The sequence below is a fragment of the Idiotropiscis lumnitzeri genome, chromosome 2, assembly GCF_059441095.1.
Source record: "Idiotropiscis lumnitzeri isolate Australia: NSW breed Sydney's pygmy pipehorse chromosome 2, RoL_Ilum_1.0, whole genome shotgun sequence".
In the NCBI taxonomy this organism is placed as follows: domain Eukaryota; kingdom Metazoa; phylum Chordata; class Actinopteri; order Syngnathiformes; family Syngnathidae; genus Idiotropiscis; species Idiotropiscis lumnitzeri.
This window is the reverse complement of record NC_142392.1, coordinates 12,901,541-12,925,626: the sequence shown is the minus strand read 5'-3', so window position 1 is coordinate 12,925,626 and position 24,086 is coordinate 12,901,541. Positions and strand designations below refer to the sequence as shown.

At 46.1% G+C, this 24,086-nt stretch overlaps 1 protein-coding gene across 1 annotated transcript in view; it reads right to left on the bottom strand.

The window, feature by feature from the left end:
- The window catches only part of LOC148341736 (uncharacterized), a 45,524-nt gene extending 22,802 nt beyond the window's left edge, over nt 1–22,722 (bottom strand). Inside the window, exons 1-3 of the mRNA XM_088287936.1 lie at nt 22,703–22,722; nt 17,524–18,226; nt 15,765–15,938 (exon numbers count right to left, since the gene is read on the bottom strand). Coding sequence (XP_088144062.1) covers nt 15,765–15,938; nt 17,524–18,226; nt 22,703–22,722 — 897 coding nt within the window. The remainder of the gene's footprint in view (nt 1–15,764; nt 15,939–17,523; nt 18,227–22,702) is intronic.
- Nucleotides 22,723–24,086: the final 1,364 nt, after the last annotated feature.

Here is a 24,086-nt window from a genome sequence, read left to right as displayed (position 1 = left end):
AATGACAAACAACGTGGCAGGGTGCAAAAATAACAAGGTAAACGAACGAGACTAACTGGATCATACGACGGGGAACATAGACAGTGACAATTACGGGGGGACGAGAGCGGGAGCGAGAACAAGAGCATCAACGAGATCAGAGAGCGGTCGTGACAGTCCGTAATGGAGCAATGCACCGACAATGAGTTGTCGGCATGAGGTGTTCATATAGTCCAGTCATTAAGGGAGCAGATGGGCATCAGGTGTGTGAGGCTAACGGGGCTGGTGGGGAACGAGTGCTGGAGGGAACGCCCCACTCAGCTGACAAAATAAACAAAACGAAGACATGGCAGGAAGGTGACAAATAATAACAAAAACAACTGACATGACCGACACGGGTCATGACAATACTGATATAATTTCACACATTAACATAGTTGAATAAATTAGAATTAAAATTAGAATTAGAAATCCCTTTATTGTCATTGTACTCAAGTGTGCAAGCGGCGCGCCCATTATATGGACTAAGCATCACTCGCGACCATCAACCCTTTTAGTCATTGGGATGTTCGGAGTGCATGTTAGCACACCCTGCTGGACAAAGTGTGAGTCATCTATGCTTCTAATTGACCGTGACTTATACATTATGTGACTATGGTGTTTGGGTGATGGTGTAGGAGAAAGCTGGACAAAAGGGCAGCTGTGGTTCTGACAGGAGATTCATATGAATGTTCAAGTCGCCCGTGATAAGTACATTATCCGCATGAGTTACCAAATCAGCCACAAATTCAGAAAATTCCTCTCAAAAGCCTGAGAAAGAGCCAGGGGGATGGTAAAGAACGGCAAGATAAAACGGCAGCGCGGCTGTGGATCTCATAATGAGAACTTCAAATGTTTTAAAGGAATTGCTAGGACGAGGACTAACTTTTAGATTAGATTCGGAAATGAGGGCTACACCTCCGCCTTTCTTTTGAGGGCGCGCAACATGCGAGCTCACGAAGTTTGAAGAAGAAGCCTCATTTAGCGGTAAAAACTGATTCGGTTTTATCCAGGTCTCGCAAAGACCAATCATGTTAAGATTCTGGTCTCTAATAAGGTCATTAACTAACAAGGCTTTCGATGAAAGCGTTCTAATATTTTTAAAAATGAGTTTCAGTAAAATAGGTCTATCTAAGTTATTCCGCGCAACAGGACTCCTGGTCATAATATTAAGGAGATTGCCTTGCCTAGGTCCCGGATTGTACCTCGAGCGACTATAAACGCGGCGAGAAATTCTGACGGTCGGAATCCGATAGTTATTTACCAGCTTTCGAGTGCTATTATTTTGAGAGAACGGCTCGTCGTCAATAAAACCGACCGAGGAGGAATGCTTAAACCCATCATGTATTGCCACCTCAGTAGAAATTATATCAGTATGAGATGTAACAGCGTATGGTGTGTAGCGCTCAGATCTAGAAGAAAAGCTATGTGTGTTGTCTAAGTCTAGCATAGCGCTAGTTAGCGCTAGCCTTACAGACTCCATACCCTCCCTTACAGGCTCACTATTCGCCTGCAGCCCGACCTGCTCTAATATGAATAGTCATGGAAGGCTCAAACAATAATCTATGTTTCTAGAAAGAGTGATGGCGCCTTCCCAGTTAGGGTGAAGGCCGTCCATCCTCAGCAGGTCGGGTCGGCCCCAGAAAGAAGGCCAGTTATCTATAAACTGCAGTCCCTGCTCACTACAAAACCTAGCCAGCCACCGATTTAGCGAGAATAATCTGCTAAACCTCTCATCATTGCCTCTCGCAGGCAAGGGGCCAGAGACAATTACTCGATGCCGACTCATCTTTCTGGCGAGATCACAAGTCCTTGCTATGTTTTTCTTTGTGATCTCTGATTGCTTCATCCTAGTGTCATTGGAGCCAACGTGTATCACTATATCTGAATAGCTAGCGTTGTTTGCACTGCGCTGGTGTATAGGTGTCTTGCGCGCTAGCTCCATAAGATTAGCTTCTATGTCGGGTGCTCTGGCCCCAGGAATACACGTTACTGTGGCTGGATTTTCAAGCTTAATGTTGCGGGCAATGGAGTCACGTCTCACTAAAGTGCGGGAGCCAGGAGACCAAGGTGGAATGGAACTGCTATGCGTCTTAACAGGCTCACCGCGATTAGCAAGCCATTTACGGCCAATGCTAACCAGACTAGCAGGGTGGCTACAACCCGTGCTAACAGTCGTGTGAGCCACATTTCCGCTTATCACATTATTCTGCTCTAGCTGGCGGACACGTCCCTCTATCAGGGAGAGTCTTTCCATGAGAATGGTGCAAGTGTTGCATGTGGTGGTGCACGAAACCATAGTTGCGTTTACTCGCCCGGTGGATAAAAGCGGTAAAGAGGGCTGTGCCGGAGGACCCTGGAGTCATGGACTGATCCAGGCCAGCCCATGTAGATGTCCAGAAAGCGACTCTGATGGTCACATACAGCTTGCATAATTATGCTGCTGTAAAGCTCGCGGTTCTTATAAGTCGTGACCATCAAGGTCACTTGGAGGCTTGATTCGGACATGACAACCATCTATTGCTCCAGCAACTTTTGCAAATGCATGGTGCCTCGCCAGCCCTGCAAATCCCTGGGTCACTGCCTGAAGGTCTCCTGCAGTGTTGGGGAAGTGGATGACTCTGTGGCGAAGAGCCACCACTTCCCCAGTGACCCGGTGGATGATGTAGTGGACAGTGGACCGCGGCATCCAAAATGCTCGTGCCACCACCCGATATGATGCCCCACTCTCCAGCCAGAAGAGAAAGAACTGGACCTCGATCTCGGCACCCCATCCATGTCTTCGCTCTTGGTCCAGGAGGTTCAGCAACACTCTGAAAGAGTACCTGCTCGAGCGAAAGACCGGTTGGAGATCCTCTCCATTGAAAAAAAACGGTCCAACACTGGGACACCCAGGTTTATCCTGCAGTTTGGACTTCTTGGCTGTTAATGTTTTGAATAAAAAAGAAAATGAACGCATGAATTATTGTATTTGTTTCATTTGCTTGCATAATTCCGACATTAACACCAACTTAATTTTAATAACTCTGGCCCTAAACTCTCTAGTGGTATTCTGGTGTTTTGCTAGATGTAAAAGTATGTATTTGGTCACAAACTAAACACAGGGACAATAAAGCCATCACAAGTATCTAAGCTTACAAAAACTATTTAAGAATCTATACAATTATTTAATTTCCATTCAATATTCGTTTTCCCCCCGCGAGCCATCACTTTACCGTGGTGGAGGGGTTTGTGTGTCCCAATGATCCTAGGAGCTAAGTCGTCGGGGGCTTTTGCCCCTGGTAGGGTCACCCATGGCAAACAGGTCCTCGGTGAGGGTCCAGACAAAGCACGGCTCACCAAACCCCCTTATGAAGCACAAAATTATTGGACCACGATTTCCCTTGCCTGGACGCTGGTCACCGGGGCCCCCCTCTGGAGCCAGTCCTGGAGGTGGGGCTCGTCGGCGAGCGCCTGGTGGCCGGGCCTGCACCCATTGGGCTCGGCCGGGCACAGCCCGAAAAGGCAACGTGGGTACAATTATAGAGGAATCACACTCCTCAGCCTCCCTGGTAGGGTCTACTCAGGGGTACTGGAGAAGAGGGTCCGTCGGGAGGTTGAATCTCAGATCCAAGAGGAGCAGTGCGGTTTTCGTCCTGGCCGTGGAACAGTGGACCAGCTCTACACTCTCTACACCAGGGGTGGCCAACCCGCGGCTCTTTGGCTGATTTCATGCGGCTCTTTAAGCGATATTCTGGCGTAAGGCGTAAGTGTAAACCATGGTCAAACACACCGTAACAACCCCCCCTCAAGAGATTAATTTACCCGACCGCTAGATTCACGAGATCCACCAACTTCAGCAAATACCGCACTATCGCCACATACAGCGCTGTACGGAGCCACTGTCCGACCGCAAACGCCACTATTAGCCACAAATAATGCTCAGAACTGCACCAAACTTCATCAATAGTACACACAGGGTCCCAGCACGTAGTCCGAGCCGTCAAACAGCTGCTAGTTTAGCCTGTTACCTGCACTCGGGGATCCACTCGTCGGGGCTTCAGGAGCTTTCACATGACAAGCTTAAAAAATGCTTGGCTGGCGCTGCCATTCATTTACACTAGGTGGCGCGCTGACCGGGTGAGCCAGTTTGAATTGAAAAGAAGAAGAAGAATAACGTCTGATGTGACGTCAAACGCGCGAGATTATTTGAGTTGTAAATAATTTGTTTCAAGTTCGCTCTCAAAATGGCAGGGAAAAAATGCACAGCCAAACGAAAATATGAAGAAGAGAACAGGACATTTTTAACAGAGTGGGAGAATTTATATTTTTTTGTTGAACGTAAAGGAGTGGAAGAGTTTAAACCTGGCTAGTTTTATTCGATGTCCTGCATCTTGTGTCACTGTTATTCTGTGGAATGCTGAGTGTGTGGCTGGTGAAGTTGGAAAAAGAAAGTGAAAGAATTTGAGGTTTGGGAGGTTTTAGGTCGGTGCCTGGCGCAGACAGATACCTCGAGGGGGAAGGGATGCACAAGAAACTGAACCCTTCAGCCACAAGCAGGAGGGGCCACCACTTGAAGAAAGACCAAGAGAAGCAAGCTAAAGTTAACTGCAGCATACACATAGCCAATAGAATCATGCCAGGATGCCTTTGTCTCTGTGTCATTTGCATATTGTGTCTATAAATTAATGCTGAACAGCGAAGACAAAGAGAGCTGTATTGAGAGGGACCCAAAACTCAAGTTGTAGATTTGTGTGTTAGGAATAAATCCACTCGTGTGTGAAAATGCCGGCTTCCTGATACCTTTCTATTGCAGAACGAGCGCGCATATTGTTGGATGAGTGAGAGTTGGGTAAAGTCACAAATTGGAGTCAGATTATTAATTTGAGTTTACATTGGTTTAAAATTAAATTCTAACATTGATTTAAAGATAAATTCCAACAATTTATGGTGACGCCGACGCGATGCATGAGAGGTAAAAGAAGTTTGGAACTTCGAGAAAGACCACATGAGACTGGGTCTCGCACGTCCACACCAGGTGACGACCTGATAGGAGCCGCACATCCGGCCGTCTTTCCTCTTTGGGCCCACAGTGACATAAGGTAAGCAGATCCTTTTCAAATTCTGCACATTGGCAACGCTAAATTATAAGAGGAAGGAGGAGCGGAACGGCATAATAAAAAGAAAAAATAAATTAAAAAAAAAAAAAAAAGTGTAACAGTGTGGACGTTAGTAGGATATAAAATCTGGGATTTACCTACTAGAATAGTTTGGAACTATTCGTGGTTAAGATACGGTATAAAATCTGGGATTTACGTATCAGGACACGGTTTAAAATCTGGGATTTACGTGTCTGTGTGGAAGCGGTGTGAATGTGAAGCCTAAATTTGTTCTGCGTATGAAGTGCTTGGGACACGCACGAGTGGATTTGGAGATGGAAAATGGGAGGAAATGTGAGGGTTTTCTTGTGTCTGGCGCTTCAGACGAGCGGGCGGAAGTCTGGTCGGAGATTAATGGTCATTATGCTCAGCTGGAATCACAGTTGATTAGTGGAATGGAAAGTAAGAAAATTAAGAAGGTGAAAGAACGGAGTCAGAAGTTGTTTCTGAAATTAAAAAAGGATGATTTGTTTTGCGGTGGTCCCGGAACGTGGGACATGTCGAAGTTAGCGAGGTAGTTACAGAAAAAGGAAACCAGAATGTTGGCAAATATTCGAGATATGAAGGAGGATCAGAGCCAAGCTGGATGGCTTCAGCGTATTAAACTTGAGAAGGAAGTGAAGGAATTGGACAAAGATAGACGAGGCATTCACCAATTGGCAATCATTGCCACTGCACTGGGGGCAATAAAAGAGGAAGAGAGTGTGAATGAAGTGAAAAAGAAGGATGAAGTGATTGGAAAAGTGGAAGAAAAGACGGAAGGTCGGAGAGGCATTTATCCACAGTTGCCTGACTCGCGACAGTATGTGTATGAGCCGCCGCCGTATCCGATGGCGCAAATAATGGCCCCCGTAGTCACTTTGGGCGGCAAAATGGTTTTGGATGTAGAAGATCACGATTCACGGATGACGCCAGCGACCATACAGTTGATTGAACAGGCTGTGAATAATGAAAGGAAGAGAGTGCGCGGAGAGCAGCAGGGGAACGTGGAGTCGCCCGTGCTGACGTCAGGGGCAGCGCTCGCAGGAGGTGGGGGCACCCCAAGTGCCGGGAGTGAGAGAAATTCGAAACCGCTGATGAAGGAGGCGTCGCGAAAGTTGTTGGAAGGACACAGGGTGCAAAGTGAGGAAAGAGAGATGTTAGAGGGAGTGATGACGGGGACACGGAAACGTGGGCAGGCAATGCCCAGTGACGCTGATCCCCGCGAGGAGGAAGTGGAAAGTGATGAGGAAGCCGAGGTAGTGTTACGTGAACAGCGGCAGATGCTCAGAGCGTTGAGTGAAGGAGAGAGGCTGGGCGATAGTGAGGAGAGCATGTCCAGGGCTGAGCGAGGCTATAATACACGCAGTAAAGATAAGATGATGGCACAGCAGGAGCAGCCTCAAACAATGGCACCCCTAGTGGTGACTCATGCTGGCCGTCACTATGAGCCTCTGGTGCTTCGGGATGTGGCTGCATTGGTGGAAAAATTGCCTCCGCTGCATAAAGGGGCACGAGCCTGGATTACTAAATTCTTAGCCGCCATGTCAGGACAGGGAGTAGCATTGGGAGATTTTAGACAAGCCATTTTGGGATCGTGTTCCCTGATTCAATTACAGAATATTGAGGGGGCAGCTGGCACCCGCCAGCTGGGGAGAGAAACCCCCTTGGCTGAGACTTCTGAGGCGTTGTTTCGGGAGCTGAGGGCGGCCTTTCCCTCCCCAGTGGATGTGGCGCCAACAATTTTTAATTACGGAAAAGATGTGACTCCCGAGCAACATTATGCTCAGGCATTGGAGCTGTGGATTGAGACCACAGGTAAACACCCAGGCAACTATCCTGAAGCTGAAATGATGTTCAGGACGGCGATGCTGAACGGCCTCCCAAATGAGGTGCAGGCGATTTTGAGAATTGATCCGGACATTTTGGTTTGTCCGGAACCGAGATTTAAGAGGCATTTGATACACCATTGCCGCATCTACATGGAAAAAGCAAATAAAGATCAAAAGGAATCTGACGCTCTGGCGCCTAGTTTGGTTAAACTACAGTTGGCAAAGTTGCATGGTGAGGCAAAACAAGAAAAGGTGAAACAAAAACAGATGTATCAAACTCCAGTGGGGGCTGAACGGCGCCAAGGTCAAGGGTTCCGTGGTAGATACAGAGGGCGTGGTCGTGGCGCCCCCCCAGGCCGGGGGCGGAATGGGTTCGCTCCAGGAACTTGCTTCAACTGCGGGTCCCTTGACCACTGGGCACGTGATTGTCATGGCAACCCACCACCAGGGGTGGAGCAGCAGAACCAGCAAGCAGGGCCACCACACCAAGGGGGACCGCAGCAGCCCCGCCCGTGGCCACAGCCGAATCCAAGGGGTCAGTATTTCCAAGCTGACCAGTGGTACGGCCCAGACGAATAGGGGGGCCTGGGAAGCTCGGGAAGCACTGGCCAGGCAGAGCCAATGCTTCAGTTGACAGTGGCGGACACTCCAGTCCAGATGTTGGTGGACACTGGAGCAACACATTCATCAATCAACATGCCACTGCCAAGTACAGCGTTGTCGAGGCGAGTTACAACGTTAGTCGGCTTCTCGGGACGTCCTCAGACTCTGCCCTTTACTCGGCCACTGAAAACGGAAATTACAAACACTGGACAGAGACTATATCATTCCTATGTTCATGCAGTGGACACACCCATCAATTTAATGGGCAGAGACATGTTGTCAGCATTGAGAGCCCAGATATTGTGCGGCGAGAAGGGACTTACAGTGACATTTCCTGACGGACAGGTACTGGAATGCTTCCAGCCTGTGACACCTAGGGGTCAGTGGTTGATGGCACCACTCCCCACAGTACCTGAAACGGCACGGATCTACTGGGCTAGATTGAATCCTGAGACTCCACTTCGGGGAGGTGTCTACTCCACATACCTCTTGTGGAAACCGTGGATCCAGACATTGGCACCGTACCACCCCCCACTGGATCCATTGCACTGCACTCTATATTATGATAGAGAATCAGATGACATATATAGAGATGCGTTTGAAGAAATTGAGGAGGATGGTTGGATATTGCGCGCACCATGCATCTTTGTGGGCCCCGAGGGAGTGGCAGCATATGTGCAGTTGTCGCCGGAGCAAGAGCAATGGTATCGAATGAGTGAGGAAGGTTTGCCTCACGTGTCACTAGCTGTGTCGCCAGGCCATGAGCCCCGCCAATTGGGGCCCATGGTGAAACGATTAACACAACAACATGACTGGATGATGACTGAAATTCAAGATGTGTGGCACTCAGCTGCAACCAAAAGTTACAGGATAATGGCAAAAATGGTAGATAAGTCAGACCTTGAATTGGTATTCTTGGACCGCCATCATGGGCGGGAACAGACGGACCATGAGTCCGCACAGGCAATGTTGGATCAAATGCCACAGACCGTGTGGTCACAGGGTCCATTTGATGTTGGTTTTTGTCGGACGGTTCAGCCAATCCAATTGGAAGTTGACTGCTCCATTCCGGTTCGCCGTCCTCAATATCGATGGCCGAAGGAAGCAGACAAAGGAATGGAGGACACAGTGGCAGGATTGTGGGATGCGGGGGTGTTGGAAACGTCGGTGTCCTCTTGGAACACACCTCTGAGGCCGGTCCAGAAGGCTGATGGGGTGACATGGAGGATGGCCCACGATTTGCGGCCAGTGAATGACATCACTATAACTCCAGTTTTGCCAGTTCCTGACCCCCATCGCATCCTGTCCTCCCTGGACCCGCAGAAACAGTGGTATACGGTTATTGATTTGGCGAATGCATATTTCTGTTTACCGCTGGCTGAATCAATACGACACGTGTTTGCATTTTCTTACAAAGGGGTGAAATTGCAGTACAAAAGACTCCCTCAGGGCTTTAAGAATTCGCCAGGAATTTTTAATCAGGTCTTGAAGGACTTGTTATTTTCATGTGCGCTACCCCAAGGCTCAGTGCTCCTGCAGTATGTGGACGATCTCCTCATTGCGGCCGAAACATCCGACCAGTGTGTGGAAGCCACACGAGCAGTGCTGTTGAAGCTTGCTGACCTGGGCTTCAAAGTGTCAAGGAAAAAGTTACAGTGCTGTCGTAAGTCTGTGATTTTTCTGGGGCGTGTCATCACCCCAGCCGGCTTGGCTATGTCCCCAAATCACCGCAGCTCCATCCTGCGACACCCACGTCCACACACAGTGCAGGACATGTTGTCTTTCTTGGGATTGTGTGGCTACAGCCGAGCATACATCCCATGTTATGTGGATAAAACAGCAGGCTTGCGGGCCCTGGTCAAACAACAAGGGGTCCGAAATTTGAAGGCCACATTGCAGTGGACCCCTGAGGATGATGCATTGTTTGTGCAATTAATTCAGGAATTAGCATCAGCAGCAGCTTTGGCTTCTCCAGATTACACTAAGGTGTTTTATTTAGACGTTGCGAGCAGTGAGAAAACGGTGAATGCGGCATTGTACCAAAGACATGGAACAGACAGGGCAGTTTTATTGTATTGTAGTGTGCCATTAGACGGAATTGAACAGAAACAAGCAGACTGTGTTAGGTACGCGGCAGGCCTGGCAAAGGTCCTACAGAAAACAGCTCATGTGGTCATGGGGTATCCCGTCCAGGTGTTGACAGATCATGGGGTGTCAGCTTTTGTAGCATCGGTGGCATTTACATTGACACCCCTGCGACAAACACGGATGATGAAAACATTGACGGCACCAAACGTTACTTATGTGCATGATGGTGTGAACATGGCTAATCACCTCCTGGAAGGGGCACATGAGTGCGCTCTGAAAGTACAGAAAGATCAGAAGGTCCGTGAGGACTTGTATGCGGAACCATTGGAAGGTGGACGGGTTATGTTCACCGATGGGTGTTGTTGGCGTGCCAAGGATGGGACACTCCACGCGGCCGCGGCAGTGGTGGAGTGGAAAGGTTCTTTCTTCCTCCCAGTGACAGCTCAGAAGTTGACAATAAAACCCTCCGCCCAGGCGGCAGAGGTGTTGGCGCTGGTGTTGGCCTTGGAACAGTGTCCAGGACAGCAATTAACTGTATATACTGATTCGGCATATGCAGCGTCAGCTGCCCTGATTGACCTAAAGGGGTGGTTGCACAATGGCTGGCTAACAGCGAAAGGCAAAGAAATTGCTCATAGAACTTTGATGGAGCGATTGTATGAAGCAATTAAGGGTCCACACGAATTGGCGATTGTAAAGGTCCCGGGACACTCAAAGGCCAACACCATGGTGGCGAAAGGTAATGAGAGGGCGGATGCTCTCGCGAAAGAGGTGGCTGGATACACCCCTCAGGGCGGGATGATGTTAACAACCCCAGCTGTGGTCTGGGATGGGGAACCCCCGGATCTTCCAGTGGCACCCGAAGTGGCACTGGAGGATACTATGGATGCACAAGGTAAGTCGTCGCCGGAACAAAAATCAATGTGGATCGCATCTAAGGCGGTCAGGCGATCGGATGGTCTCTGGGTGGGTCCCAGGGGCCAGCCGGTCCTCCCTGAGGGAAAACTCATGACCTCAGTGTTGGCTGAGGCCCATACAGTGGCACATGTGGGGCCTCAGGCAATGCTTCCAAAACTTCGTCAGTGGTGGCATCCAAGGTTACAGGAGGTGGTCTGGCAGTTTGTGGCGGCTTGTGAACTATGTCAAACATTTAATGCACGACCGACATTAAAACCCAAGCCAGGGGCGTTCTCCCCTGTGGCCTGGCCTGGAGCAGAAATTGTAATTGATTTCACGGACATGATTGACAGGGTGAACGGGAAGCGGTTCCTTCTGGTCATTGTGGATTCTTATTCACGCTGGCCGGAGGCGTATCCGTGTGCAAAGGAAGATACCACGTCAGTCATTAAAGCTTTGGTAAATCATTATATTCCGACACATGGTTTCCCTGCTTTAATCAGATCTGATAATGGGACACATTTTAACAACAAAGCGCTGGCTAAAGTGGAGGCGCTGTTGGGGCTGAAGCATCGCTTTGGGTGTGTCTACCACCCCCAGAGCCAAGGCAAAGTTGAAAGGTTTAACAGGAATTTGAAAGAAAAATTGGCTAAGATCATGGCTCAAACAAAAATGACGTGGTTGCAAGCTTTGCCCCTAGCCCTGTTGGTCGTCCGCCAAACTGTTCACAAAATAACAGGTTTTGCGCCATTCGAACTATTAACTGGTCGCTTAATGCCAGGGCCTGCCTCCACCTTGGTCCCGCCAGTTGATGTACCGACACCTGATTTGTCGCACGCTGCGTATTGGAAGTATCTTCATTCACTTGTATCCAGTGTGTCTGCGCAGGTCACCGACAAGGCAGTTGCAGATTCGTCATCAACACCGCTGGAGTCGGACATCGCTCCGTACGTCTACCTCCGGGTGCTGTCCCGGAAGTGGACTGAACCTCGCTGGAAAGGACCGTTTAGAGTTCTGGCTAGAACCTCACATGCTGTCCAATTGGAAACTAAAGGACAAAAGTGGTACCATTATTCACAGTTGCGCCCGGCCCCAGGTTTTGTACCTGCCAATGGTGAGCTTAGAGGTTGACCGCCCTGACGGGCAGGTCAAGAGAGGGATTGTGAAGATGGCGAGAATTGGATCAAAGTCGGACTCGAAAGTGTCTGAACAAAGACGAGGACGGTGCAAATGTTTGACTATATTGACTATTTTGCTGGCTGGCTTGTGCTTTGTGTGGACTATGTTGGCGTTTGAACATAGGATGCAGGATGACAGAAGTGATGGAGTGAAAGGAGAACGAGTGATGGTGTACTATTCCTGTAATGGAACGGTATGGTATGAAGCAGAGCGAGATGGTGGTAAGACGCTGACACAGACACAACAACTACTGCTAAATCTGAAATGTCAACAACCGACACAGGTGAACACTTGGGTGACAATTTTTAATTGGACACACACGTGGAATGATGTAGTCTATAAATTGGGGAATTATCAGCATCAATATCAAGAGTGGCCTGTGAAACCTCCAGTAACCCGTAAAGTGAAAAGACAGACAGGACAAGGTTACTGGGACCAATTTGAAAAAGGATTTCAGCCATGGATAGTTAAGTGGGCATATAATAACTCGTTACGGTTTACAGTGGCTCCAAACACAACCACCCAAATTAGTGTGCCAATAAAAGCATTGAGAGGGTTCCAAGAAGCATGGTACTCCTCAGCATGGAGAGCAATGTCTGAAGTAACGGGGGCTATGTTTCCGCGATATTGGTGGTATTTGACAGGACATGTGACAAAATTCGGGTGGGATGCATTAATAACAACACAGGTAGGTGACTACTGGAGTCCCCCTCGAAGTGAGATAAGTAAGTACTAGAGACATAAAGTGACTATGGGCAAGGAGGGGGAAGTGTTGAAATTAAAGGTGGCAATGGGGAATACATCTATTGCATACCCACAGCAGGAGATAATGATTGTAAATACGTCATGCTGGGGATTCTTGTTATGGGCATACTCAGCAGGAAAGGATCCGTATTTTCCTATCATAATTTGTGAAGATACTACTATGAAAAGAGGAGATGCACCGTTAATGAGTAAGTATACTGTTACAGGGGGAGCGACTGCAAAGACTATGGTGACGATAGATGACTGGTTTATGATCCACACAGGTATTTCGATGGTCACTAATAATTGGCTCCTGATGGCTGAGCAGGCAGCGAATAATACTTACGAGAACTGTCTGGTGTGCCTAGGTGCAAGACCAGTTCTGAAAATTGTGGCAGCAACTGCCATATCGAAAACTTGCCTCATGGGTTTCCTGTATAATAAGACTCTTCAAGGAGAGTGCAGCCAATTGGACTTGACTTTTCCACTGACAGGAACGGAAAAGAAAAAGCCTATTTTTGATACCCAAGTTGCAAAACAAAATTTCACCTGTCTAAAGTTAAATGGGACTGGCTCTGGGATTGGAAATATACGGGAGTCATGGTGTAGTGAAAATGTGTCTGTGCCAGCAGGAATCCCTCTCGCGCGTGCTGATGTTTGGCTGTGGTGTGGAGCGAAAGTACTGTACGATAGACTGCCCACCAATGCCTCAGGTAAGTGCGCACTGGTAACGCTGATCATGCCAGTTAGTGTGACAGCCTTAGATCTGGCCAGAATGGAGTGGGAAGGTGTTGGAAAATGGGGGAGAATCCCCTTCCTTAACAGGAAGAGAAGGGACATGCAAGAATGGTTGAATGCAGGGGATCCCACATATATAGATGCAATTGGAGTCCCAAGAGGGGTCCCTGACGAGTATAAATTGGTGGATCAAGTTGCGGCAGGATGGGAGAGCCTTTTCCTGTTTGTTACAGTAAACAAAAATGTGGATCGGATTAATTATGTCCACTATAATGTCCAACGATTGGCGAATTTTACCACCTCAGCACTCCAGGCAGTGCATGAGCAATTGGCTGCCACGTCACTTATGGCATTCCAGAACAGAATAAGCTTAGATATGGTGTTGGCCGAAAGAGGAGGAGTGTGTGGTATTTTTGGGGATCAGTGTTGTACTCTGATTCCCAACAATACATCTCCTGACGGTCGCTTTACCAAGGCATTGGAGGGCCTGCGCACGCTAAGTAACAAAATGAAGGAGCACTCAGGTGTGGACACCAGTTGGTATTCTGACTGGTTAAACATCTTTGGTAAATATAAAAGCCTGATTGCATCAGTACTGATTTCTATCGCAGTGTTTGCCGCTATTATGGTGTTATGCGGATGTTGCTGTATTCCATGTATCAGATCATTGACTGTTAAGACAATAGAACGCACGTTGGGGCCACCCCCTCCGGGTGGTCAGTACATGATGATCCCTCAAAAGGACCCCCAGGAGGCGGGGGTAGCCGTGGCCCTCCGGGAGTCCAGGATGTGAGTATGGAAAGATGGCCTCAGGGACCTGAGGCCATAAGGAGGGAATGACATTTTCTACTAATTTTCTACTGGAATGAACTTTTCTACTAATTTTCTATTGGAATGACATTTTTGTACTAATCTTCACTAATTTTCTACTGGAATGAAATTTTCTACTGATTTTTATTCTCTTACTAATTGTTTGATGTGTTTTAGTTTTATGGCAAGTGATGTCGAGCTCGTGTGCAGCAATGAAATAAGGTGTTTAAGTAATGACCTCAGGTGTCTGAGGTCATGAGAGGGAATAAAGGAATGTAGGAGTTGGAGCGTGGCGTAGTTCATGGTATGTCGCGACATCCTGTATGTGGGGGTGTGAAACTGTATGTGGGGGTGTGACTGGTGGAGCGCAACAGAATGGGGGTTGCAAGAGCGTGCACGAGTGGAATGTTTCAGGACAAAGGGTGATAGCAGCAAGGAGGGAGCGAGACGAGATGAAGGAGCAGCCATCGAAAGATCACAACCAGGAGGAGCCACCACGGGATTCGGCGGGAGGAGAAAGACCAATGAGAGCAAGCTAAAGTTAACTGCAACATCACATAGCCAATAGAATCATGCCAGAAGGCCTTTGTCTCTGTTACATTTACATATTGTACAGTATGAATGACTACTGGAAAAACTAAAAGTTCTGTTCTGTTGGTGGCACGAGAGGTGTAGACTTGTATTGAGAGGGATCCGAGATCTAGTTGCATATGTAGTAAATCTGTGATTGGGAATAAATCCATTCGTGCGTGAAAATGCCGGCTTCCTGATACCTTTCTATTGCAGAACGAGCGCGCATATTGTTGGATGAGTGTGAGTTGGGTAAGGGCGCGAATTGGAGTCAGATTACTAATTTGAGGTTGCATTGGTTTAAAATTAAATTCTAACATTGATTTAAAGATAAATTCCAACAACACTAAAACAGAAGATAGCACGGCTAGCGTGGCTAGCTGTTTTTAAAAAGGCAACAGGAGCAAAACTGAGTTTGGTTGTATTTTATTTAACAATTTACTCACATTAATATTGATCAGTCATCCACAAATCCTTCAAAATCAGATTCTTCCGTATCAGATACAAACAGTTGGGCAAGTTCTCCCACAAACACGCCAGGTTCCCTCTCGTCATTGTCCAATTCTGTGTCGCTGCTGAGCGGCTCCTCGGATGTAATGCCGGCTTTCGCGAAAGCTCTTACAATAGAGCTAGCAGACACGTTCGTCCAAGCAGCTACAATCCACTCGCAAATTGTGGCATAACTTGCTCTTCGCTGTCTCCCAGCCTTTGTGAAGCTGTGTTCGCCCTCCGCCATCCATCGCTCCCACGCAGCACGCAACTTCACTTTGAACGCCCTGTTTATACTAATGTCGAGTGGTTGGAGTTCCTTTGTCAAGCCTCCCGGGATGATGGCAAGCTCTGAGTTCATATGCGTGACTTGGTTTTTCACAGCGGCTGTCAGATGGGCACGCATGGAGTCACAGACCAACAGCGACGGTGACGCATGGAAAAAACCAACGGATCTCTTTACGTACACCTCACTCAGCCACTCTCTCATTTTGTCCTCGTCCATCCAGCCCTTTTGATTGGCCTTGATGATAACGCAGGCAGGAAACTTCTCTTTAGGCAGCGTCTTCCGCTTAAAAATCGCCATAGGTGGCAATTTTTGTCCGTTAGCATGGCAAGCTAGCACAACAGTAAAAGCCGACTTCTCGTGTCCCGTTGTGCGGATTGCTACCGTGCTGACCCCCTTCTTCTCCACAGTGCGGCTCGCCGGGATGTCGAAAGTTAGCGGCACCTCGTCCATGTTGGTGATGTGGCTGGGCTGGATACGTTTGTCGGTAATCTTTTTGCTACAGTAAGAGCGGAAGGCGACCATCTTCTCCTTGTAATCCTCTGGGAGTTGCTGCGCGACGGTCGTCTTTGCCCGGATGGATAGATGGCGCCGTTTCATAAAACGAAAATACCAAGACGCCCCTCCTTGGAAATGTTCGATGTTCAATTCGCCAGCAAGCGTTACTGCCTTCTGTCGAATGGTGATGGTAGATACGCTTCTCCCAGCTGTTCTGTGAGCAGCAATCCATTGCTCGAGCTGGTCTTCCAACACGGGCCACCTTGCCTTGCTTCCACGAAAACTCAGTGTAGTTTTCTTGACTTGGCGGAGTCTGTCTTCCTGCTTCCTCGTCTTGCGAACCATGGATTCGTTGATTTTTAATTCCCTCGCAGCTGCTCGATTCCCATGAACATTTGCGTAGCTGATAGCTTGTAGCTTGAACTGTGCTTCGTAAGAGTGTCTCTTCATTGATGCCATTTTTGCTGATTAATTGCCTGAGCAACGTGTTGCACCTGGTATACATAGAGGCATCGGGGCTGCTTTGCACTGGGGGGGTGCCTTTGCATTGTCATTCACGCCCATCTCCCCTCTCATATCCGCCTGTTGTCGTTCACGCCCATCGTTCCCTTCTCACGCCCCCTGCTGTCGTTAGCCACGCCCGCCTTCTCTCTCTATATAAGCGGTGTGCAGGCAGTAAATGTTCGCAGTCAGCCCAGCAGTGCACTTGGTCCACATAATGGGCGCTCCACCTCAAAAGGCGCCCTGGCTTTCTTGGACGAGTTTCAGGACTTTAAAGTGCGCCTGATGACTATGAAAATAAGGTAATCCAATGTATAAAAAATATAATATAGCATGAAAAAAAATATTTGGTATATTTGACAAAATGATACGTTTTTTCCGAAGTGAGATCCTGCTTAGCAACAAACCCCAAACGCTTGATAGAGCTCAATCTAGAAAGTGGTTTTAGCAAGTCAGAAATTTATTCAGAAAGTGAAATATTAAATGTATATGAGGGGATATTTGAAGAGTTTGAGTTATGTTCAATGAACCATACATATACGAGCCAGCCAAACACAGCGAAAAAACCAGCACTGATTCCAGTCGCCATCAAGTTGCCAACTCCTGACATTCCAAAACCTTTGAGAGAAACTGAGACTATTTGCATTTCTCTTTCTGGTTCTTTTTATAGTTCAACTTCTAGTTCTGTTTTTCACCTTTTCACAGCGTAATGAAGGCCAGTTGAGCAAGTGGAACAAGTGATTTTATTGATGATTGTGAAAGGCACCGATTTCATAAGCACCGTTTCTTCTCACACCTTTTCCATTAAGTACGATTAAAAAGAAAACTGAAAAGCATAATGTTAACAAATGTTGTTCCAGGCAAAGGCAATTAATTTCATTTACATGTTTGATGTAAACACACAAAAAACTCATCATCACTCAGACACAATGGTTCTTCTGACACTGATCACATTGGCTTAATGTCAATAAAAAAGCTTTGCAAAATTCAATATAACATATTTGATTCAAAATCACATTTACATCTTACCACAAAGAGTCAGTTCCTTCAGTTTTTTGTTGTCTTTTTTTAAGCTTCAAGGATCGCTGCAATTCTCACCAGCACAATTGTGACTCTCAGCACCATTTTTAGAAAATAATTTTTTAGCACAAACCCTGCAACTGAATGGCTTGTCTCCAGTGTGTGTTCTTGTGTGGCTCGTTAAATACGACTTACGATAGAAACTCTTTCCACAAACTGAGCAGGAAAAGGGTTTTTCGCCACCGTGCGTTCTTGCGTGCCTTGTTAAAGTTGATTTTTGAGTGAAACCTTTCCTACAAACTGAGCAGGAAAAAGGTTTTTCTCCACTATGGGTTCTTGCGTGTTCTGTTAAATGTGCCTTTTGAGAGAAGCATTTTCCACAAACTGAGCAAGAAAAAGGTTTTTCTCCACTGTGCGTTCTTGTGTGGATTGTTATCTCAAACTTTCGAGAGAAGCTTTTGCCACAAACTGAGCAAGAAAAAGGTTTTTCTCCAGTGTGCGTTCTTGTGTGCCTTACTAAATGAGACTTTCGAGAGAAGCATTTGCCACAAACTGAGCATGAAAAGGGTTTTTCTCCACCGTGTGTTCTTGTGTGCCTTACTAGAGACTTTTGAGTGAAGCATTTACCGCAAATTGAGCAGGAAAGAGGTTTTTCTCCACTGTGTGTTCTTGTGTGGATTGTTACATCAAACTTTCGAGAGAAGCTTTTGCCACAAACTGAGCATGAAAAGGGTTTTTCTCCACTGTGTGTTCTTGTGTGGATTGTTAAATCAAACTTTTGAGAGAAGCTTTTGCCACAAACTGAGCAGGAAAAAGTTTTTTCTCCACTGTGTGTTCTTGTGTGCCGTTTTAAAGACAACTTTGAAGTTGATGATTTCCCACACTGAGAACATACCCAATTGTCAGTGTGACATGCCCTTTCACCTTTGCCATGCCCATCATCATCATTAGTATCATCATCGTCAAGAGCATCTGATAATGTGTCCTCACTATGTGCTTGTGATGGCCCCCAGTGGTCTTCATCACCTTCTGTTGTCACGTGACTACTTGAACTGCTGCTTGTAGGCTCCGCCCCTCTGTTGTCCTCACTCTCATCCTTGTTTTCATCTTCAGTCTTTATAGGGACAACGTTCACTGGTGACTTGTTGATCTCCTCCTCCTCCTCCTCCTCCTCCTCCTTTTTGATGTGAGTCAAGTCTGGCTCCTCTTTCACAAAACGGAGATAGTTTTCACTGACGTCTGCAGGACACAAAAAGACAAATTTGGTTTGGTCAAGTCAAAGGTCAGGCGGCGACTTTGTCTTATATTGTTTCTACCGTGCTACCTTGACTTGTGCCTGCCGCATACGGAGCAATGCGTGCGACCCCGATTTGGACCGGACCATGGGGACATTTCACAAAATTACGTCCTACGATGTAAACCTCCCTTTCCTAGCAGCACAACAGTGATAAAAGAAGCATTTAAAAAGGAAGCACGCTGCGGCTAATGCCCGATTTCATTCCTGACATGGTCACAGATGTTTCCGGAAGCGAGCTGAAGTTAGCACACACAGGCTATTGTGTGCGTCTGATGGAACACCTGTTGTGGGACCCTAACATATTAATGGGGGCCATCGCAACATGTCATTAATAGAATAGAAATCCTTTTCGAGAAATATGTTTACAAGTATTTCTTTTTGCATTTCGAGATAGTTTCATCGTGGGTACTTTTTGCTTCCATTGTAATCTGGATACCAAAAAGAATTAAAGGGGCCCTGGCATCATAGTCACTATTTATTGCATGATTTACGTTTGTTTTGTTTTTTTTTCCCCAAAATGACTTTTAGCCTGCTAGTACGTTCCAACATTCCCCTTTTTACGAAAATTTCTCTTTCTAAATACAATTTAAAACAAAATTACGTTTGAAGAGACAAAATCCCTACACATAAGCATTAAGCAACAACACTTTCACTCTGACTTTCATGTTGACATATTTGAATTATGACTGTATACAGTGAACCCCCGGTTAATGGGGACCGAGACCACCCGCGAAAACTGAAAATCCGCGAAGTAGCGTCGCACCTTCAAAAAAAAAAAAAAACACCGTATATAAATACTTCTATATCTATATATATATAAATATATATATATATATATATATATATATAGGTGCGAAGTAGCAGCACACCTTCAAAAATGCTTAAAAAAAAAAAAAAATATATATATATATATATATACACACTGGTAGCGAGAGAGAGAGTGAAATTCATGTTATAACAAAAAAAATTATTATTAAAACTTTTTTTTTTTTTATTCCCCAGCCATTATTTTTGTATTTATTCAATTACTTCTTTTTGTATTTATTTAATTACTTCGACTTTTACCTGCTGGTACGCCGTCCGGTGTGCCCTGTGAATTTTATGATCCTCCAGCAGAGCTGGAGTATTGAACAGGACTCTCCAAACGCAGACCCGGGAAAAAAGGTGGTGATACAAAGATATTTATTATAATCACTATATAGTCAGTGTAATCAGCGCGTTTCGCAGCAGCTGACGGCATGGCGCGAGACGATCGCTGGAGGAACGCCCACACAGCTGAAAAAACAAAAACACGCGGCATGACAGGCACAGATCATGACAGTGAAATGATAGGTGGCATTCTTCATTTATTTATTTATTCATTCATAACTGACAGCCTCGCTCTCCGCCGGTGCCCGGGCGGAAGGTGCTCCTATTCGGCTTACTGTGACGCGAGCATGCCCTCCTCCTTGGGAGCTTCCATTCGGTTAAACTTAGGGGCCGTTTGGCACCGCCCGTGCCCGGGGAAGGTGCTCATCTACGGCTTAACTGCCACGCACGCCGGCCGGAGCTCTGAGACGGTCCGAACCGCGCGAAACGTCGCCACCAATCGTGTCCGTCGCCACCAATCGTGTCCGGGGGAACCTGCTCTTCTTCGTCCACTCTCCTCTTCGGCGCACGCCGGCCGTCTAACCGCTTCAGCGCCCCCTTGTGCCGCTCGGCGAAACTACAATGCCCCCGAATATTTTTTAGACCCGCGAAGCACTGAACCCGCAAAAGGTGAACCGCGAAGTAGCGGGGTTTCACTGTATATTAAATTAAAAATATTATAAGAGTTCCCTGAATTATTTTGGAACTGCAATGATGCTTAACTGCCACAGGGTGTCAGTAATGAGTAACAAAGTAACACAAGACCTCCCACTGATACATCATCATTGTCATTTGGATAAATTACCAGGAACTTTGAGTTGTGGGGGAGTGGCAAACCACCTGAGCCACAGGAACTTTATTACCAGGGACTAAATGTTCCTGTGCTTGTTGGTAGAAAAGGGGGTTGTGACGTTCTCCCTTTTTAAGCCGATAGTAAGCCAAAGATGCAGACGCATTCCTTGCAGCATGCGCTTGTTCACCGATGAGATCCGTGCAACCCTGGATGGATGCATTCAATGTATTTTAAATGATTGGATGGGGAGAAACTACGCACACGTGCACAAAACAGTGCAGGGCCACCCGAGGTTCTTTGACTCTCACCCGACCAAGACAGTACAAAGTTAATAAATAAAAAAGACAGATACGCATTTCATTTTTAAAAAGAAAAACTTAATATTTTGTGTTTTATCCACTAAAATTGATCAACCGCCATTGACGTTTTCGCGGCAGTGTGCACATTTTTAGAGTCCGGCGGAATTCCTTCTGTAAGGAATTGCTTGAACAAAATATAAAAACCAGAAAATGTTATTTTGTTATTTTAAATGTAAATTTTATACTGGGGAAAAACATGGAGTTCACCCCCCACTATTGGTTATTCTTTGGCATATATTTTCTGCACTGATTACATTTGACATGAACAATCGCTCAGCAGACCTGCAAGTAAAAGGCAATATTTAAAAATAAAACGGCAATAACCTTGAACACATTTCCCCAAACAAATTAATGTTGTGATGCATATTCCTAATGAAAGAAAGTCGTTCTATACAAAGCAAATGAGAGTTAGACGTGTACAAACCTGCTTTGAGTGGCACAACACGAGGCTGTTTACTAACTTCACCCAGCAGTTGAAGATGTTGCTCGTTTTCTTCTTTTATTCCACAAAGTTCCTCTTTGTACTTGGGTGTCGTTCTTTCACACATTTTCAAATGATAATTCCAAAAAATCCGCACTTGATCTCTGCTTGGCGATGAGTCATGTGCCTCTTTTCGTTAGCGGCTAGCTAGCTAACAAGCTAGGCTAACTACACCGAAAAGCATCAACACGCGAAGATTGAGGTTATCGGGACACAAAAACTTAATGAATTATGTCGTAGTCCTTTAGAGTAGCACTGGACATCCTTTGAGAAAATTACAGTCAGTTCCACACGAAATCAGAAGAATTTAGCGGGGGGTGTTTTTGTTCCGGTGTGGACGGGTCGATGGATGTGGTCGAGGTCCTTCGGAGGCTGCGCGCTTGCTAATGACGTCATGATTTAAACACGTGTTTTTCAAATATATTTCTTTGCCTCTGTGTTTGTTTTTACACCTGGCTGTTCTCTTTTAATATATATTCTATGTAATATTTTAATTCGGTTGATAAAAAAAATGTAACAAAATAACTAAAATAACGCCACAAAAGCGAGTCAGCTCCGACGTCACTTCCCCCCTATGCCCGGAGAAGCCGCTGCTGCAACAGCAGTGGGACGTTTACGTTTCTCCTACCGAATTTACAACAATGCTGTGGTTCAATCGGGCTGCAAGATTGTATGAATATAATGTCGGCATATACTAGCAGTGCTTCTCAATTATTTCACGCCCGCCCCTTCCAAGAAGAAAAAGATTCGCGCCCCCCCCACCGCCAATTTTTTTTCTGTCTTTGTATATTGAGATTAGATTGTCAATAAAATATCCCTTAACTAACCTACATTGATAAGAAATATAATTTCGAGAACTATTATAGAGAGGATCTCGAAGCTCAGTACTCTGTTGTGCAAATATTGATGAGATGACAAATATTTGTCATGTCATGTCATGATCCACACCGCTTATCCTGAACAGGGTCGCGGGAGAGTGCTGGAGCCAATTCCAGCTGACAACGGGCGAAAGGCGCACAACACCCTGAACTGCTCGCCAGCCAGTCTCAGGGCAGACTTAGACACCGTCACTGAGTGGGAACTGAACCCACGTTGCCTGCACACAACTCAGGCGAGTGTACCACTACACCATCAGTGACATGATACATTTTTACGAATACGTTTTTTGTCAAAAACTTTATTAACATTAACAAACAGTTATTAATACGTACATAATATAGAAAAGACAAAAAGAAGAGCTTGGGGGATTTTAACCCATAAGAACCCAGACCCATTTTTCCATAAAGGAAAATTATGTGGGATATACCACGGGCCAAGTGGATCACATTAAACACATTTCTGATGTTTTTTTCAGAATAATACTTTTTCATACCAAAGATCTGTATTGTTACATATATTTAACATTGGGCGTTAGTGGTAAAAAAAATTCTCTATTTGGCAATGAGTAAACATGACAGTTTTTAGTGCTTAGTAACATGAAATGTGCCAATTATTTGCATTTCAACAACACAAATTGTGGCTGTGACTTTAACGATAAGGTTTAAAATAAAATTCTTCAGTTTACACATTTTGTGTCACAAAATTGCCAACTGTATCATAAAAAAATAATGCTGCATATTTGGTTGCATTTGTAACAAGCCACCATGGGTACAGAAAACTGAACAACAAACTCCCCAAAAAAGTTGTGCAAAAAAAAAAAAAAAAGAAGGTTTTTAGCCTACACTAGATGGTAAGACTTGAAACAGTTTCGTTCCTCAGTGAAGCAAAGACGCACATCACATTTCTCACAGAGAGTGGTAGTTGTGTTGACTTTGCAGTGTTTGCAGCGGCCGCGTTTGTCACATTTCACAGGCCAATATGTGCAACTTGGTCAGAGCGAACATCATCTGGAACTCCAAGACGAACCCTTTTGGATGGTGGTGGTGGCTGTGAAGATGTGGGATTGAGTGATGGTCGGCCTCTTTGTATATGCAGAAGAATGAGGCTAGTGGCAACCTCTGCCTGGAAGCTCTTTTGGCCCAGTACATTTTTGACACCAAGTAGTTTACAGTCACCGTGGTAGATCAACCAAGCATTAACCAGACCTAACATAATGGTGTGCCAGAACAAGTAGAGGTACCACCTCCGTGACCTCATGTGATACTTGCACCTTGCAATGCATGCATCAAGAAGATCCACTCCTCCCATGAATGTATTATATTCCTTCACAATGTGAGGCCTCCTGACCTCCAAAAATGTCTTGTCTGCTTTGCTCCAGCGTCGAGCATTATCTTGAGGCTCAACTGCACAATAGGATGAAATTAGGGTTACTGATTTGTTGTCATACCACTTCACAATGACCAACTTTTCGTTTTTTTCCACCCTGGCGTCAACAGACCCTCTGCCTCTCTTGGCAAGACTTTTCTCATCTTCAAGCTGACACCCAGCTAAGCGATTGGCACGCAGAGTTCCCACAAAGTATATATTTCGTTGAAGAAGGTTGAGTACCAGTGGGACTGAAGAAAAAAGATTGTCGGCAAAGACTTTGTAGTTGTGGTCTGATGGGAGAGTTTCACAAAGCTTGACCACAACATCACCTCCCATGCCAAGTAAAGATTTTTTCCCAGTGCCACCTTCGTACACGACAAAATCACAGAGG